The sequence below is a fragment of the Zonotrichia leucophrys genome, chromosome 3 (genome assembly GCF_028769735.1).
Source record: "Zonotrichia leucophrys gambelii isolate GWCS_2022_RI chromosome 3, RI_Zleu_2.0, whole genome shotgun sequence".
Taxonomy (NCBI): domain Eukaryota; kingdom Metazoa; phylum Chordata; class Aves; order Passeriformes; family Passerellidae; genus Zonotrichia; species Zonotrichia leucophrys.
In genome coordinates this window covers 31,256,415-31,272,740 of record NC_088172.1, presented here as the reverse complement: position 1 = coordinate 31,272,740, position 16,326 = coordinate 31,256,415, and the positions used below count along the sequence as shown (strand labels likewise).

The 16,326-nt window shown below is 37.7% G+C and overlaps 1 protein-coding gene across 4 annotated transcripts in view; it reads left to right on the top strand.

The window, feature by feature from the left end:
• CYRIA (CYFIP related Rac1 interactor A) overlaps nucleotides 1–12,627 on the top strand; it is a 55,875-nt gene extending 43,248 nt beyond the window's left edge. For all 4 annotated transcript variants that reach the window (XM_064707750.1, XM_064707747.1, XM_064707749.1 and 1 more), the window contains 9 exons: nucleotides 998–1,119; nucleotides 2,025–2,130; nucleotides 3,155–3,291; nucleotides 3,376–3,453; nucleotides 3,729–3,845; nucleotides 3,940–4,019; nucleotides 5,475–5,601; nucleotides 9,341–9,411; nucleotides 10,571–12,627. In XM_064707750.1, coding sequence (XP_064563820.1) covers nucleotides 1,069–1,119; nucleotides 2,025–2,130; nucleotides 3,155–3,291; nucleotides 3,376–3,453; nucleotides 3,729–3,845; nucleotides 3,940–4,019; nucleotides 5,475–5,601; nucleotides 9,341–9,411; nucleotides 10,571–10,634 — 831 coding nt within the window. In that variant the 5' untranslated portion in view covers nucleotides 998–1,068 and the 3' untranslated portion in view covers nucleotides 10,635–12,627. The remainder of the gene's footprint in view (nucleotides 1–997; nucleotides 1,120–2,024; nucleotides 2,131–3,154; nucleotides 3,292–3,375; nucleotides 3,454–3,728; nucleotides 3,846–3,939; nucleotides 4,020–5,474; nucleotides 5,602–9,340; nucleotides 9,412–10,570) is intronic.
• Nucleotides 12,628–16,326: the final 3,699 nt, after the last annotated feature.

Below are 16,326 nucleotides of genomic sequence, written 5' to 3'. Positions count from 1 at the left end.
GAACTGAACTTACCTCACTGCTTTTAATCAAACAAATAGTCTTTAAGTTCTAAGATTCAACTTCAAGGTGATTTTTTTCTTTCATAAAAATTAACATTCTACCTTTAGAAGCTAAAATGAATCTAAGGGAAGAAATAGTTGTGTCTCTGTAGAGCTCTCATTGTCCCTTCACATATAGACTGAAATCCCATATGTAGGTCATCCAGTCTTTGGTCAGTGCCTGTCATCTTTATGTTTTAAAGCAAAAGAAGACAGAAAATCTCTACCTTGTCTAATGTGTCAGTGTTCTGGGGATAACATAACTCCCTGGTGTCACACTGCTGTGTAAATCCCATAGGAAGAGATTTGAATAGGATAATTGATCTAATTTCAAATGTCATTTCTCTCAACAGTAAAGGTCTACAGGTCACTCACACCCTGAAAACTGATAACTGGCAGAGCTGGATTTATTTTAGTGGCAGGAATGATCCCTGACATACATAAGAAAAAAATTATTTTTAATAGTACTGTATCTGTTTTACAAAAGGAGAAATAAATTACCCTGGTTGAGGAAGCCTGGAGGGAAGTCAAAGTGGAGCAATATCCTACTGCTCTATCTATTGAAAGGCCTGATTTTATCCCCAAGCTGCAAGAAAAGTGAGCAATTCTTTGTAATTGAGCCATGGAGCTCATGAAAGAGAGGGACTGATGCATTATCCTATTTTCCAATAACATTGCTTTATGATACTGCTGCTCTTTAAAATGCTGCATTATGAGAAGAGGCATTATGAGCCAGAGCATACAAAAACTGTACTGTTCTTCCTTCCTTGCTATAAAAAGCAGAAGCTTGGATGTTAGCAGAATGGCTGTATAATTGTATATTTGGAAAAAAGCTACATCAGAATGGAGTTACACATACTCAAGCTGCATATGGTATTGTTAAGTAGAACTGTGTAATCTTGCCATTTGTACTGCAGCTTCCTTTTGACTTGGTGCATTTTGCTTTTCTCTTTCTTAGATGCACAGCCCACGGATGGAGAAAGGGAGGTCTGGAACCAGATCAGTGCAGTTTTACAGGACTCAGAAAGCATGCTTGCAGACCTTCAGGCTTACAAAGGAGCTGGACAAGAAATTAGAGATGTATGTTTGTTAATGACAATTCATTAGAAGCAAAATCAGGCAAAACTTGATATATTCCTTGCTTCTGTTCTCTATCCAAGCACATTCTATGAACTGAAGTGAAAATCTCCTTAGAATGTATTTATAAAATACATACCAGATTATGCATAACATTCAGTATGAAGCTCTAGCTTGAAATCATTAAATGGTGGCTGTTGGAACTTCTTTCGGGTTTTCTGTTAGTAATTAGTTACTATTTTTCACTTCAAGAAACACCATTTCATATACCTTGTTTCATGTATCTCATGGCAGAAGTCAAATTTGAGGACATGGAAGAAGTAATACTAAGCTGTCAGAAATACATGATACAGATAGTTCTGTTCTGTACGTGGAATAATGAAGCTCAGTAAATTATAACTTCCCATCCACTTTAGAGGCATCTTATTCTCTGAAGCTGGTCCTGAAGTACACTTCTGAACTGTAACTTAGAATTTTTCTCAGGTGACCAAAACTTTTCCTGCATCAGATTTGTGGGTACTCTTAGTGTGACATGTTGCTTACTTAAAAACCTCAACATGTTGAAGTGTTCAAACGCATTAAAACCTGAAAAAAAAGACAACTTTTGCAACCACTAGTTACACAAAAGGTTTTACCTGATGTTTTTACAGTAGTTTTGCTCTCAAAAGAATATGCTAGAACATATTTCTATGTGTCAATGGTTCACTGTAATGAATGATTTTGAAACAGTACATTACAGGGGGAAAGGGAAGGTGAAAAACATGGGGTTTTTTTAATTCTTTGCAATGTAATTTCTCAGAATCCTTCTATGTTTTACAATACTTTTTAAAATAATGTAAGAAAATTCCAAACCACCTCTTGCTTGTTATTTATTTATCACAGTCTTTACAGTTATATTTTCATTTCAGGCAATACAAAATCCCAATGATATCCAGCTGCAAGAAAAAGCATGGAATTCAGTCTGCCCCCTGGTTGTAAGGCTAAAGCGCTTTTATGAGTTTTCACTCAGATTAGGTGAGCCCTGTTTTAATATCTCCATTTTATATGTTCTTTATATATAATGAAAGACGAAATTTTGTCTTTCCACAAACTTTTTAAAAGACGTATAGAGTTATTATTATTTCTGTTTGATATCAATGGACATTTAACAGTAATTGCATTTATCAAGGCATCTCTTTAATCTTAATTTCATATTTTGTTAGTTTGTCTGTATTACCTAAATAGCATACAAGCAAAAAAACATGATAAAACTACGCTGTTTTTCTCTTATTTCCTGTCACTTTTCTGCCCTTCTCCGGTCCATGTTGGATTAATGCAATTTATTTTTTGTAATTTGGATCCCCTGGAGCTTTATAGGAGTGTAAGCTAGTCATATTTTGAGACTTTATAAGAGCAGGGATAATGGGGAAAGTGTATCAATAAACTCTCTCAGAGGATGAAAATCCAAAGTTGGATGTGTTGTACACTGGCTTTGTCATCCCAACAAACACAGAAGATGATGTAATTACTCTTTGAATTAGGACACTGGAATGAAAATACATCTATGAAGAGAGAGGGCTTCTAGTGCAAGGGGTTTCTTCTACAACATCCTCTAACTATGTCTTTCACTTTTTGAGTTATGCTAGTAATTACAGGCACGGAAGCTGATTTATATTGCTATCACTGCCCAAGAGTATACTTTTAGTAACAGAGATGCCAGAATAATCTTTATACTGAGCTGATGGCTAATTGAGGAGGATGAAAGTGCTGAATATCTGAATGCACGAAAAATGCCTTCTCTAGAATTTTTGATAAGGATCCCAGATAAAGGGTGACAAAAATGGAAAATAATTCAATGGTACAAAATTGAGAGAAAATGGCAGAGCCTGAAGAGGCAGGTGTCTTTAATTGATGCCTCTCACTTCAGAATAGTAAAAAAAAAAATCTTTAGGGCTTGGTATGTTTGGAGGGTTTCTTTCCTTCGAATGCAGTATTTTTAGATATGTTGTTAAAACTTGGTGTGGACTGACTACAATTTGTGCTTCTGATTTTTATTCAGAGAAAGCCCTGCAGAGTTTACTGGAATCCTTGACATGCCCTCCCTACACTCCAACCCAGCACCTGGAACGGGAACAGGCTCTAGCAAAAGAGTTTGCAGAAATCTTACATTTTACTCTTCGTTTTGATGAACTTAAGGTTAATAAAGTCTTTCCATATATGTTGATTGTTGCTGTGTATTTTGAACCAAAACTGATTATTTCCTGTTTCTCTTCCTGGAAGATGAGAAACCCAGCAATTCAGAATGACTTCAGTTATTACAGGCGGACAATAAGTCGCAACAGAATAAACAACATGCATGTAAGTAAATAAACTCTGATGTGCTGCATGCAGTGAGGTGTTTATTTATCAGGATGCGTTTATGCCATTTTTGGTAAAGTTTTTGCTTTTGATTCAGTAGCTGTCATGTTCTTTCCTTCACACTGAGTGTTAATCAGCAGTCCGGATGAAGTGATTAAAGAGGACTATTCAAGTAACAATCTGCTTTATGACATGAGCATGTACTGCATCTTTTTCTTGCTGCTGGCAAGATTTTAAAGAGCTTTACTGACTATTTTTTCTCCTGTTTTTATCAGCTAGACATTGAGAATGAAGTGAACAATGAAATGGCCAATAGGATGTCCCTGTTCTATGCAGAGGCCACACCAATGCTGAAAACCCTCAGTAATGCAACAACACATTTTGTATCAGAAGTATGTAAAGGGGAAGAAAGGTCTAACACAGACATTCTTGATTTTAATTTTACAAGATAGTTTACTGAACACTGCCTATTTCTTACCCTTCCAGAACAAAACATTACCAATTGAAAATACAACGGACTGTCTAAGTACTATGGCCAGTGTTTGTAAAGTCATGTTGGAAACGCCGTAAGTTTTATCTTAAATCTTGGGGGGGTTGTATGATAGAACTTAATATTTTAATTAGCCACCTGGGATAATACATTCTTTTCCAAGTGAATTCCTGTATCTTTGCCTTAAGTTGTTACTTCTTTTGTATAAAAAGTATGGCCTGGTGTTAGAAAGCCATGCCTCCTGTTCTTACCACCTTATAACATCTTTCATTAGGTTGAGTTCTGTTGGGGAGAGCTTACATGGTCAGCCTGCATTTCAAAAGGTTAAAATACAGTGTAATAATCTTATGCACTCTCAGGCTTCAGTGTCTGTGTCTTATCTAACCAGGGCAAAAGGCCTCCTGCTTGCCCATGCTGCTCAATTATTAGCACACAGAGGGCAAGATTTTGCCTCTTCCAGGCAGTACTTTAGCAAATACACAGGGCCTATTTCAAGGATCATTTAAGTAGATCTTTTTTTGGATGCAGCCATCTTATTGTAGATAGGAAAAAAATCAGCTGTATGAATTTTCATTCATATGAATGTATTCAGCTGTACAATCGTGTTCATATCTGCTAGTGTAGGCAATAATAGCCAGTAGGGTTCTTTATTTTGCTATGCATTTAGTGGAGTATATTTTAGGTTAGATGTCTCTTCAACTGGAAAACACATATAAGATAGAGTCAAGGTAGTCTTTCTGCCTATGAGTCATTTGTTCATGGAGCCATGTAAAGGGTAGAACTCCTGAGGTTTGTGCTTGTTCATGAAGATTCTGGAGGAGTGTCTGTAGGGGTAGGACTCATCTCACAGTCCTGAGACATCATAGAAGTGGGAATTGAAAAGTAGCCTTATGAGTCAGCTCTTTTTTTGGCAAAAGGAGAGAAAAAACTTTCGAGTCATCTAGAATATAATGTGGTATTTAATTCTAATTGTGGGATAATCAGGCATTTTCACATCAAAACTTCTGTCACCTTTAAGTTGGTTCATGTTACAATGCTGTGGAAGAATAAAAGTTGAAGTTATTGTAGACTGAGAGGTACTCCAATACACAGAGAGAGAGAGAGAGAGCATGACTGTTACAATCCATCTTGGTGAAACCCCGAACTTCCCAGCTGCTGAACTTGGGTCCCACTGGACTATTCCAAAGTAGGAATTTAAGCAAAAGCAGTGGCTTTCCTTTGGGGTGCTGGCATGTGGTGTTTCTGAGATTAAACTGCAGTGTTTCAGATCAGTCTCCATTATATTTCATTAAGTTTTCTATGTAGCCATCATCACATACATTTTGAGGATCTCGGCAGTGCCTGAGTATGACAAGAGGTTTACATCTATTGGCACAGGCTTACAGAATTCACTGATACTCAGTGTCTTACTAATGTGCATCTGCAGCCCTAAAATATACTTTTGGTTCCGATTTCACGCACTCCCAGTATAGTTTTAAAAATTGTCTAGTAAAAGGTCTGGCATGTTTATTTCTTTTGTTCTGTCTTGCAGAGAGTACAGGAGTAGATTCACCAGTGAAGAGACCCTTATGTTCTGCATGCGAGTGATGGTGGGAGTTATTATCCTGTACGATCACGTTCATCCTGTGGGAGCTTTCTCAAAGACATCAAAGATTGATGTAAGAGAAGCCTTTCTTTAATACTCTGTAGGTTTGAGTACTAGTCTGCAGCTCTTTTTCAGCACAAGCTTATGCTTGGTAGAAATAATTTTACTTACTTTTGAATGGCAATTTAGAATTTGTCTTCACTTGTGCTCTTCAATACATCAGTTTTGACCAGCTTTTTTCCTTTTTATTTTTTTACAGACACAGATAATAATTTTTCTCAGTTAACTCTGCTTTTTTGCCAACTGTGTAGTTAGGCTAAAATCATTTTATATTACACTTAGTGTGGAATATGTTCTGTGGTCATAATTTTTTTTTAATCATGTAGTATATCAATGCTGAAATGCTCATCTTTGGCAGTAGTTCTCTTGTAAAAAGTAGATATTCAATGTTGTGTCTGCTTTGTCTGACATCTGAAGTAACAGAACCGAAATGTTACTGTTGTAATGTTTATAATGACCCTTCAGTTTTATCTTTGGCATGGCCAGTCACAGAGACATCAGTCTTATTTTTCTATTTTAGAAATTGCAGGCACACATGAAAAGAGTACTCTTGTCTTTTCTGCATGTTTTTACAAACCTAAATCTCACACACCACTTCTTTCAGCAGAAATAAGCTTTTAATAATGAAAAAAATGCCAAGTCTTTTGATTTACATGAGAGACTTTTTCAAAAGAGAAGGAAAAAACCAAATATTATTGCTCTCCATGACACTGGGTCTTCCTTAGCATTTTGCATCTGTGGATAGCAGAATTTTGCCACATCTCCTCTTTGACTCTCTACAGAGGGAAAGATTTTTCACAGAGGTGAATAGATTTGCTCAAGGTCATAAACAGATAGAGCCTGGGGCTTGAATGCAGATTTCTTGAATGGAGGTTCAGTCTCTTGCCTACAGAGGCAACAGAAGTGAAATTCTGAAAGGATCAAATGTACATTGTGTGTACTTTGGTTCTCACGTTTATCCTAAAGCCCTGTCATCGTGCAGGAAAGTTAGGTAGGTATACATGGGAGGCAGGAGATGTACAACTCAGTTTTAAAAAATGAGTACATGGTCCCAAATCTTGAGTTGCGTAATTAGCTCCATGATTTTTTTTTAATTCAAAAAATCTCCTAACATTTCAGATTATGAGTTTGTTTTACTGTGGTAAACAATTCTTTTCTCCAAACTATTCACTTCAGCCATTCAAGCCATTTCAAGATAATTTCAGGGACAGTGAAGTATATTACCCTTTCCTTACTCTTTCAAGACTGGAGGCTGTATTTTAAGCTCTTAATGACAGTCTCCTAGTTTAGACATCTGTCTTGGTTTGAAAGACACGTGTCTGCCAAGTTAGGCAGGAACCTCCCTTGGAGTGGAAAATATGACCCCTTCTCTCTGAATTATTATAACTTTGAAATTAAGTGCAAGGCAAAGATATGGGGAAAGCAATAACAGTTCTTTACTAGTATGTATGTGTATAACAAGGCAAGCAAACAACAACAATGGCAGCAAAAACAGAGAAAAGAAAAATCCCCGAAAACCCAACAAACAGTTCCTGCTCTCCAAGCTGTGTTCCCTTGGGTGCAGTTCCGAGCACGGCCAGCCGGGGCGCTGCTGGCTCCCGGTGGGCAGGGCGGGCGCGGTGATTCCCCCACGGCTGCAGGGGGCGCTGTGGGGCGCGTGTGGTGATTCCCCCGCGGCTGCAGGGGCGCTGTGGGGCGGGCTCGGGAGCACACGGCAATGGCAGGAGGGTAAAAAGCAATCTGTACAAAGCCCCAGGGACAGCGATCCCACTGCTCCAGCGGCTCCTCGGGAGCGGCAAGCTGGAATGGCAGGAAGGAGCACAAGTCCCGGCGTGGTGGAGGGAGGAGTTGTATGAGAAACTCTGCAGCTGTAGCTGGAACCGCGGTGTGTCCCGAAGGGTAGGGAGTGCAGGGCTGCAGTGCAGCCGAAAGAACGGAGGGGCTGGGCAGCCACAGCCTGGCTCTGAGCAGGGCAGGGGAAAGGCAGGCTTGGCATCCTGGGGTTTGCCCTGAGGCACCCCAGCAGATGGGGAAGAGTACTTTTTTTGCTTAGGTGTGGTGTTAATAAGGTGAGGTGTTCGTAAGGTCCCAGTGCAACAGCCACTCTTTGGAGTAGAGCTCCGCTCCCAGTAGAAGAAACGCAGCAGGAGATGGAGCCTTGCAATGGTGATGAATTCTCCCCACAGCGACGGCAGCCTCTCTCCCCTCTGAATGCCCAGAGTACAAGAGAGCTGGGGGCTGCACCCAACCCCTTTTTCCTAATCCAGTTTTCGTTGTGTCTCTACTCCTCCCAGAGAAACACCCAGGTAAAAAGAGAGAGTAGCCAGCTGCTCTCCTCCCCTGAGCTGTGGCAAGTTTTGTCTCTCTTGATCATGCAGTCGTTATTGTCTCCTAGCAACACATATGGGAGAAAAATTCCTTGAGAGAAAGAAACAAAAGGAAGAATCCTAAACCCCAACATTATCCTGCTTGGTTTAGGTATTCTGATTGTAACAGAAATAAAAAATAATTGTTTGAATTTTTATCCCCTTTGACTTGGTCTGGTCTGATCAGACCTGCTGGGGCATGTAAACTGGTACTGAGTGATGTGCACATAGACTTGAGCTTCTCTAATTTAGGAAAAATAACTGTGTCACTTCAGAACACATGGTGCTAGCCTGAGAATCTCATCTGATCTGGTATTTGCAAAGCTAGTTACACTTTCCAGGTAGAAATGAACCAGCTGAGCAGTGAGCAGTGTTTGTTGGGCTGCTTCCTGTCAGGGATGCTGAGCTACATTTTCTAACTATTTTTTGCTGGAATCCTGACTTAGATTAAGTGTTTCATCATCTGCTTCCTTAATAAGGCAGAGGTGCTCTTCAGCTGCAAAGAAATGTCTACATGTAGATTTAGCACTCCAATGTGACTTGGAAGATTAAAGGATTCAAATCTTGACTCAGCTGTGTCTTTATCTGTCATTTTGAATAAGATGGAATTAATCTAGGTTAATTTCTGAATAGCTAGATTAGATGTCTTCATAGCAGTGGGAAGGAAAAAGTACTACTGGGGAAGATATATTCTGAAAAGGTTAGAAACATTCCTTATTTCTCTATTGACCAGCTAGGGAGTCTGTACAATGGGTCAAATGAGTTCTACTCTTGCTTTCTCTGCTTCATTTCCCCTTTTGTAAATTTGGACGGAGTTTCAGCCTGTTTTTTACAGTCTCCACAAAGATGTTCATTCAGTGTGGTGTTAAAATCAACACCATGGACTTCTTAGATTAAATTTTTAACCGCAAGCTATGAAACAAATAATAAGTTGTCACTGGTTAGGTTCACAACTAAAAACTGAATACTGAAAATTACTTCCCTATATGCAAACATAAAAATAAGTCAGAGTTGAAACATCTCTTCTTAGAGTTAACAGCAATGACACAGAACTCACAAAATCTCTTTTTTTCAGCTTGTATCAGATAGTTTTGATTTTTGTAATTTTTACTTGGCTTGAAGAAGCAGTGTGCAAGTTAAAATATAGACACTTGATACATAATTTACACTCTACAAGCATTTATTAAAGTAGATGTTTTCTCCAAAGTTAAGTTTTTAACTTTGAGATAATTTTTAATAAGGTGTAATGCTTTTATTGTGTCATGTAAAACAGCATTAACACTCAGTAAGAAAAGAAACCTGCCTGTATATGGTGAACTTTTTCCTTGTTTTCAGCTAGTGCAATTCATATATTATTGTTCAATAGTGGCATGCTTCTGTTCCCAGATGAAGGGATGCATAAAAGTTTTAAAGGAACAACCACCTGACTCTGTGGAAGGACTTCTGAATGCTCTCAGGTATGTGTGATTCAGCCGTAGAAAATTCCTCTTTGTTTTTCTCCCAATCTCTTTATATTTAAGATTCTTCACTTTAGAACATTGCTTTAATAAGATTATCCTCTCAGGTTTCCTCTTCATTACCTGGGGTTTTTAAATATTAATTTCTTCCCATTTCATTTCATTTGAATAAACAATAAATGTTAATATTTTAAACAGTATATCCTAGCTAAGATTTACTATATAAAATACCCCAGAATCTATAGAGCATTATAGAAATGAAGTGTCAGATTTCTATTTCTCAAACCCTAAGTACTTCCCTTCTCCCTGTCCCTTTCCATCTCAGTAAGAATTTTCTTTTTGTTTTTTTTTTTTTTTTTTTTAATCTTGCTAAATTAGCTTCAAGGAAACAGCATCCTAAATCCCAATCCTGTTCATGGTGCTGTCTTGGGAAGGAAGACACAGAGGGGTCTGATACTTCTCTGAAGCTGAGAATGTTGTCAAACCCAAGTTTTTCAGAGCTGTTTTGAGTTCTCTAGCTGTTGATAGAGGGAGTTCTCTAGCTTGGATAGAGGGAGAGCTGCACTTCTACACTTGCTTATCATATCTTTTGAATTAAAGTTGATGTGGAGTTAAATGTACAGGTATCAAGTGTGTTTCAAGCTTATGTTACAATCAGTCTCCCTATTAGCATAAACAGTGGAGAATGCGTGGATTTAAATGGAAAAAAACACACTAAGGCTCTTCAGTCCTCTCAGAATATTTAAGAAAACTGCTTAAAGTCATAGATTATGCCAAAATTCAGTTTAGATTCTGAAGTGATTTTAGTATTTACCATATTTCTTATGTCTTTTCATTATTTTGCTTATTTTGAAGCTTTTAACTAGAAAAAATGAGAGATAATTTTGACCTAAGATTATGACAATGTCATAGACAGATACCAGACAGGATTTAGCCACAGTTCTCCACCTTTTAGCAGGGAATAATTTACTGCATAGGGTATTTAGAAGATAAAGAGCACCAGATTCTTGCCAGTTAAATTCCAGTGATCAGTAGAGGACCATGTAAATTCCTCCTTTGTGTAACTGAACGGTGCTGATTTCAAAAACAGGCTCAAATATTCAGACTTTTCCTGTCTCTGTTCATTTTATAAATTATTGTTTTAACTTGTAATTTCTAGGTTCACTACAAAACACCTGAATGATGAATCTACTTCAAAACAAATTCGAGCTATGCTGCAGTAGTACCCACAGACAAGCAGACGTTTGTATTGATCACAGAAGATGTGTATGTTTACATAATTTAATACAGTTTGATGTTAATACTTGTGTGTATTTACATAACCATTTTCTTCACATTGCTAAAGTATATGAATCTGTTCATAACCTGACTGACTTTATATAGTACAACCTAAGTTCTTATTCCAGCCTTTATCTTTTGACTTTTAAAATACTTTTTTACTTAGATACTTCAGTTAAGACAATTTACCTGTGCATTTTAATCCTTAAACACCTTCTCTATCAGAGAAGTTGTAGTGAAGACAAAATGGAAATCAAACTGAAATGTCAAAGGTACCACAGAAAAGGAACTTTAAAGAAGAAGAAAATTAATATAAGAGAAAGCAAAATTCATTTGGTATGTTTTGAAGAACATGTGCACAGTTTTTTGGTCAGTTTTAGGATCTTGTCAAACTAGTATGAATAGGAGAATACCTGAATGCTCATTACTCACAAAATGCATTGTCTTTCGTGTAATAAGTGGAGATCCACCTGATTTTATGGATTATGTGCTGTCTGGCATCCAAAAATGTATTTCAAACAGGTAATTTTACCTTTTTAATTAAGTATAAACTGTACCTTTCAACAGCCTAGGAAATTAATATCCTTTTTCAGATGCAGTATAAATGAAGAGAAAATATGCTTAAAGATCATTGATAGATTTTGAAAATCCTGTATAATTTTATTAGATTTAGAAAGGAAAGGGAAAATACTAATGCCTTGACTTAACTGGGAAAGGTTTGTCAGTGTAAATATATCACAGTGAACATTAACTACCAGACAGCTTTAGCCAGTAATTTTTTGGCTGATCTAAACTAGTACACTCTTCTGTAGCAAACTTCCTGGTGTCATATCAGCTGCATCAGACTAGGGATGGTTTAAAATCAAGAGCTGATCTTTTCTTAGGAACTCCATTAAGTTCCTGGTAGTGTTATTCATTAGATGACTCAGAATCAACACAGAAATATTTATCAGCTGACTGCTCTTCACTGGCTTTTGACATGTGATTGATACTTCAAAAAGTTAAGTTCCTTGCTGAGTTGTTTGTTCTTACTTTCTGGTAAATGTTCCAGTTAATGGAATAGAAATACTTTGCCAAAAGCAGCAAAGTGCTCATGCTCTGTTATGTGTGTCTACTGGGTGGTCTGCAGTTGCTGTACATATTCTTGCAGAGGTCACGTTCAGAAAATGTTTGATTTTGTGTACTTTGCTTGCATGTATGTGTGGAAACTCCAGTGCTTGTGCACAGATTCAGATTTGCATTTGCTTATCCCCATATAGATAAATCAGGGTTTGTGTGCTTTCACTGGAATTTTCATGCACATCTCTTCTAAAAACATTACCTTAAGACTTTGAAGATGCATTTGGTCTGCTGGAACTCGGCTGCACTGTGACAAACTGTGTCTTTGAACTCAGTCCTTAAACAGTATTAATGTCACAAGTTCTCTGGAGTAGGGATTAACTTGAGAGCTTATTTCTGGGCAGAGCAACCCCTGTGAGGTTTCTCAGACCCAATCAGAACCCACAGGTGCCAATGTCATGCCTGTGCTGATGCTGGACAGCACCACAACTCCAGCATTCACGTCACACCCCTGCAGGTGCAGCAGCCAGTTGCTATGATGTTGCTGGGGAGAGAGGTAGAACTCACTCACATTAGATCTTTTTCTTTTTCTGAAAGCAATGACCACACTTTTTTTCACAGTAGCAAATCCGCTGTTTACAGGCTCCATTTTTAATGGGGGGACATTTAAAAATGTATGTTAGGGAAAATCCTGCTTTGTTCATAGTCACTTCCAGTTAGGTAAATTAGGTGGATGACAGGCCATTCTGTTGAGCTTTGGTAACTGAAGTTAATATATGCTTACCTGCAATTTTTTGTCAAACAATGAAGTCTTATCTTTAAGTAGCCCAGAGAAAAACTATTTGTCACTTGTATAATAAAAATGTAAACCTTAAAGCATTCTGTGAGTTGTCATGTGCTGTTTGTGAAGTCACGGGATTTCTTGGCCTGCTTTGATGTTTTTGTACAGAAGTTTGTTTGAAATAATAAAAAATTTGGTACAGTAAGTTTTGGGACTCCCTATATTTAGTGACAACATAAACAGGTTGAGAAATGCCTCATTTAAAGTTTTGGATCATATAGTAGGTTCACCTTTATGTGTCCTAAAAGCACTTGTTTCACTTGTGTGCTACAAAAGTATAATCTCACATCACATAAAAAATCCTGTGTTTTTCTGTCATATATTAGCACTTGTTTGTCATCATGGCCAAGGGGGATTGTTGATAGTGCTGGGGGCATGAATCCCTTTTCTGACTTTTATATCTTCATATTAGTCATCCTGACCTGTGGAGGCCAGTTCAGGTTGTGTTTATAATCAATAAGGTTACCAGAGGATTACTCATTTAAATGTAAGATAAATTCAAATGAATAGCTTTTGGAAGAAGATCTGTATAGACTAATGGAGATCAAAGTTATTGATCTCTGTTTTGTCAATGCTTCTTATTTTGTCTCATTGTTATGTAAATGTTTGTGGTATGATAAATATTTAAGCCTCATAATATTCAAACTTCAGAATGCTCATAAATAGGTGTGAATAGTTTGATTCAGAAGAGCCCTAAAACTTTTACTAGTCTTGTGGTGGAAGAAAATACTATTTTAAGGTTGTATGAATTTGAAAGACTATGATTTGTCACTTTGAACAATAGAATGTGTTTGAGACATGATTTATGACTTCTAAGCTTTCTGCTGCTACTGAGTGGCTGTCATGAAAGATAGCTTCTGAAATTGCGTTTACAGGTCTCTGGTAGACCACGTCACTCAGATAAATTGTCGTACATTTTCCATGTGTACTAAAATTTACGAACCAACAAGAAGTCCTCTCTGTGTTGCTTTCTCTGTTGTATTTCAGCTAAATCTGAACTGGAAGTAGGACATAAATGTATGCAATTGCTTGCATTCTTACATTGGTACTGAATTAAACAATGTCAGACATAAATTCTTTGTATTAAATGATCTGTCCTCCCCCTCCCCCATTTATTTCTTGATCACTTAGGTGCAATCAATATATTCCTATGACAATACAGTGTCATTTCAGTAGATTCCCATTTGGGAAATGGCGCATCACATTTTCATGCCACATCTGGACCAAAGCAATACAGATGTCCATTTCTCAGTCTGTCAAGGTCCCTCTGAATGGCAGCACAGCCATCTGGTGTCTCAACAGCTCCTCCCAGTCTTGTTTCAGCTGCAAAATTCCTGAGAGTCATTCTGCCCCATCCTCTGGTTCATTTATGAAGGTGTTAAATAGTATTGATCCCAGTACCAACTACAGGGGAGCACCACTAGTGACTGTCAGGATGCATTTTGTGCTGTTGATGACATCTCCTTTGAGCTTAGGGTGCAGCCAGTTCTCAATACACCCCACTACCAGTTTATCTCATCCAGAGTTCACTAGTTTTCCTATGAGGAAGTTAAAGTGCCAGAAGCCTTGAAGTCAAGATAAACAAGACATAAGCCAGCTCACTCCACTTTTATGGTGCATCCCATCATGTCTCACTGATTGTGTAGGTCTGGCTTGTTTAGGTGTTCCCACCCTGATCTGTGATCTGCCCAGAGTTAATTCTCTCTTGCTTCAGACTTCTGGTTTCAGAGGCCTGGGATTCCTGAAGGCAAATCCTACCATTAAAAGACTGAGGCAGAGTGGACACTGAATTCCTTGATCTTTTCTGTATTCTTTGTCACTGGTCCCATAGCCCACTTAGCAGCAGGCAGACATTTTCTGTAGCTTTCCTGTTGATGCCAATATACCTATAGAATCCCTTTTTTATTGACCCTCATGTCCTTCACCAAATTTCACTTCAGAAGGGCCTTAGTTTTCCTAAGTCCAACTATGCCATCTTTGCTTGGTTTCATGCTTGTCAGGAAATACCCTTCTTGAAGTTGGAGGTTGTGGTCCTTGAAAGTAAGCCAGTTCTCCTGGACAAATCTCTTTGGGGTTGTATTCCATGCAGTGCTTCCAGCCAGCTCCCTGAACAAGCTAAATTGAAATTCCCAAGCCTTTTTTGTAAATCATCTTGTGGCTGTGTAGTCAGAAATATGCTTTTAATGTTTTTGGACTGTTAGAAGTGGTCTTTGAACATCAAAGGTCAAGAAATACAAAGTCTTGCATATCCAGAAGTTTGCTTGTAGTTGCAAATAGTTGGAATAGATAGAAATTCGGTTCTTTTTCTTTAAAATGTAGGACACTAATTACTGTTTCCTTGCCTCAGATGAATTCCCTTATCCAAAATTACAGAATCTATTACTTCGTACTGTGCAGCACACTAGGTAACACAGTGCAAGTGAGCAGGCTGAAGCAGTGACATGAATTTGAATTGCCAGTAAGAGAATAAACCCCAGTTTTGATTAAAAAGCCAGTGTAGCAAACTAGTATTTTAATGTAGCAGTCTGTAATGCTTCCTGGTACAGACTAATAAATGTGAATTCCTGGCTGCCACGTATCCAGATTCAGCAAACACAGAAGTTTTTCATATGGATTTGAGTCAAATATAACTCAATGGACTTTAATAGAGCTTTTTCTGATTGACACAGGTGTAAACAATGCCCTTTGTCTTTTCTCAGTAGCGGCCTTTGACCCAGGTTGCTTATTACTGAGCAGATTGAGTCTTCTCCTTGTGAGGATCAATGGTGTAACATGATAGTCTTGCAGAGATCTCCTGTGCTGAACTGCTTTGAAAATAAAGCTAAAATGAACAATGCAGTAGGTGTTTCTAGAAAATAAGGATATAGTTAAAATACAGGCCAGCCAAGCACTGTTCCCTAGTTTAAGAGGAAGAAACATTATTTTCCAGCACATATTAATTTGGGTTCGAGCTGGAATTAATATAACTCTCTTGTCTTGCATATTTTGGCTGTTGACAATTAAATATGTAGACTTGGTTATTAAGAACTTGACATACCTTTTGACATTTTAAAATTGCTCCCAGAACTTTAAGGTTAGACTATTTGTATGTGGCTTGAATCAAAAGTGCTATTACAGCTTGTGATAATTCTCATCCTGTGAGGATCCATTTCATGTAAGTTGGAGATTGTTTTGGTTTAGTTTTCTTTTTGTTTGGTTTTGATTTTGTTTAGGCAATTTTTTTGTATTGCATATGAAGCTGTGTTTAACTACAGGCACTTTGAGTATTAAACTCAGGCTTAAATAATGTGCAGCAGCAGAGCTCAAAGGCTCTTTAACAGAAACCTTCCCAAAGAAGATGCGTTCCAGGAGACTTGAATTAGATGTCTAAGATTAATTTACTGAACAGGTAAGTGTGGTTCTAGTTGCTGAGATACTGAATTATATCAATACAAGACTGAAACAGGTATTACATCTCTGGGGAAATTTTTAGTTTGGGGAAAGAAAAGTTGTGGTATATAACCAACCTAATTAAAGCATTTTGTGGAGATTTTTTTGTGTATCAAATTAACATATTCTGATTAATTTTGAATTCCCCATATTCAGGTATACATTCATAGCAATATTTATGATACTTATACAATGAAAGTTTTTTTGTAACCACTGACTTAGCCTGTGTGCAGCTGTGATTTTGAAACTACAGAGTGAATGCCACATTTGTTTTACACAGCCTGTCAGATTGGCACTTGCTTTATTAA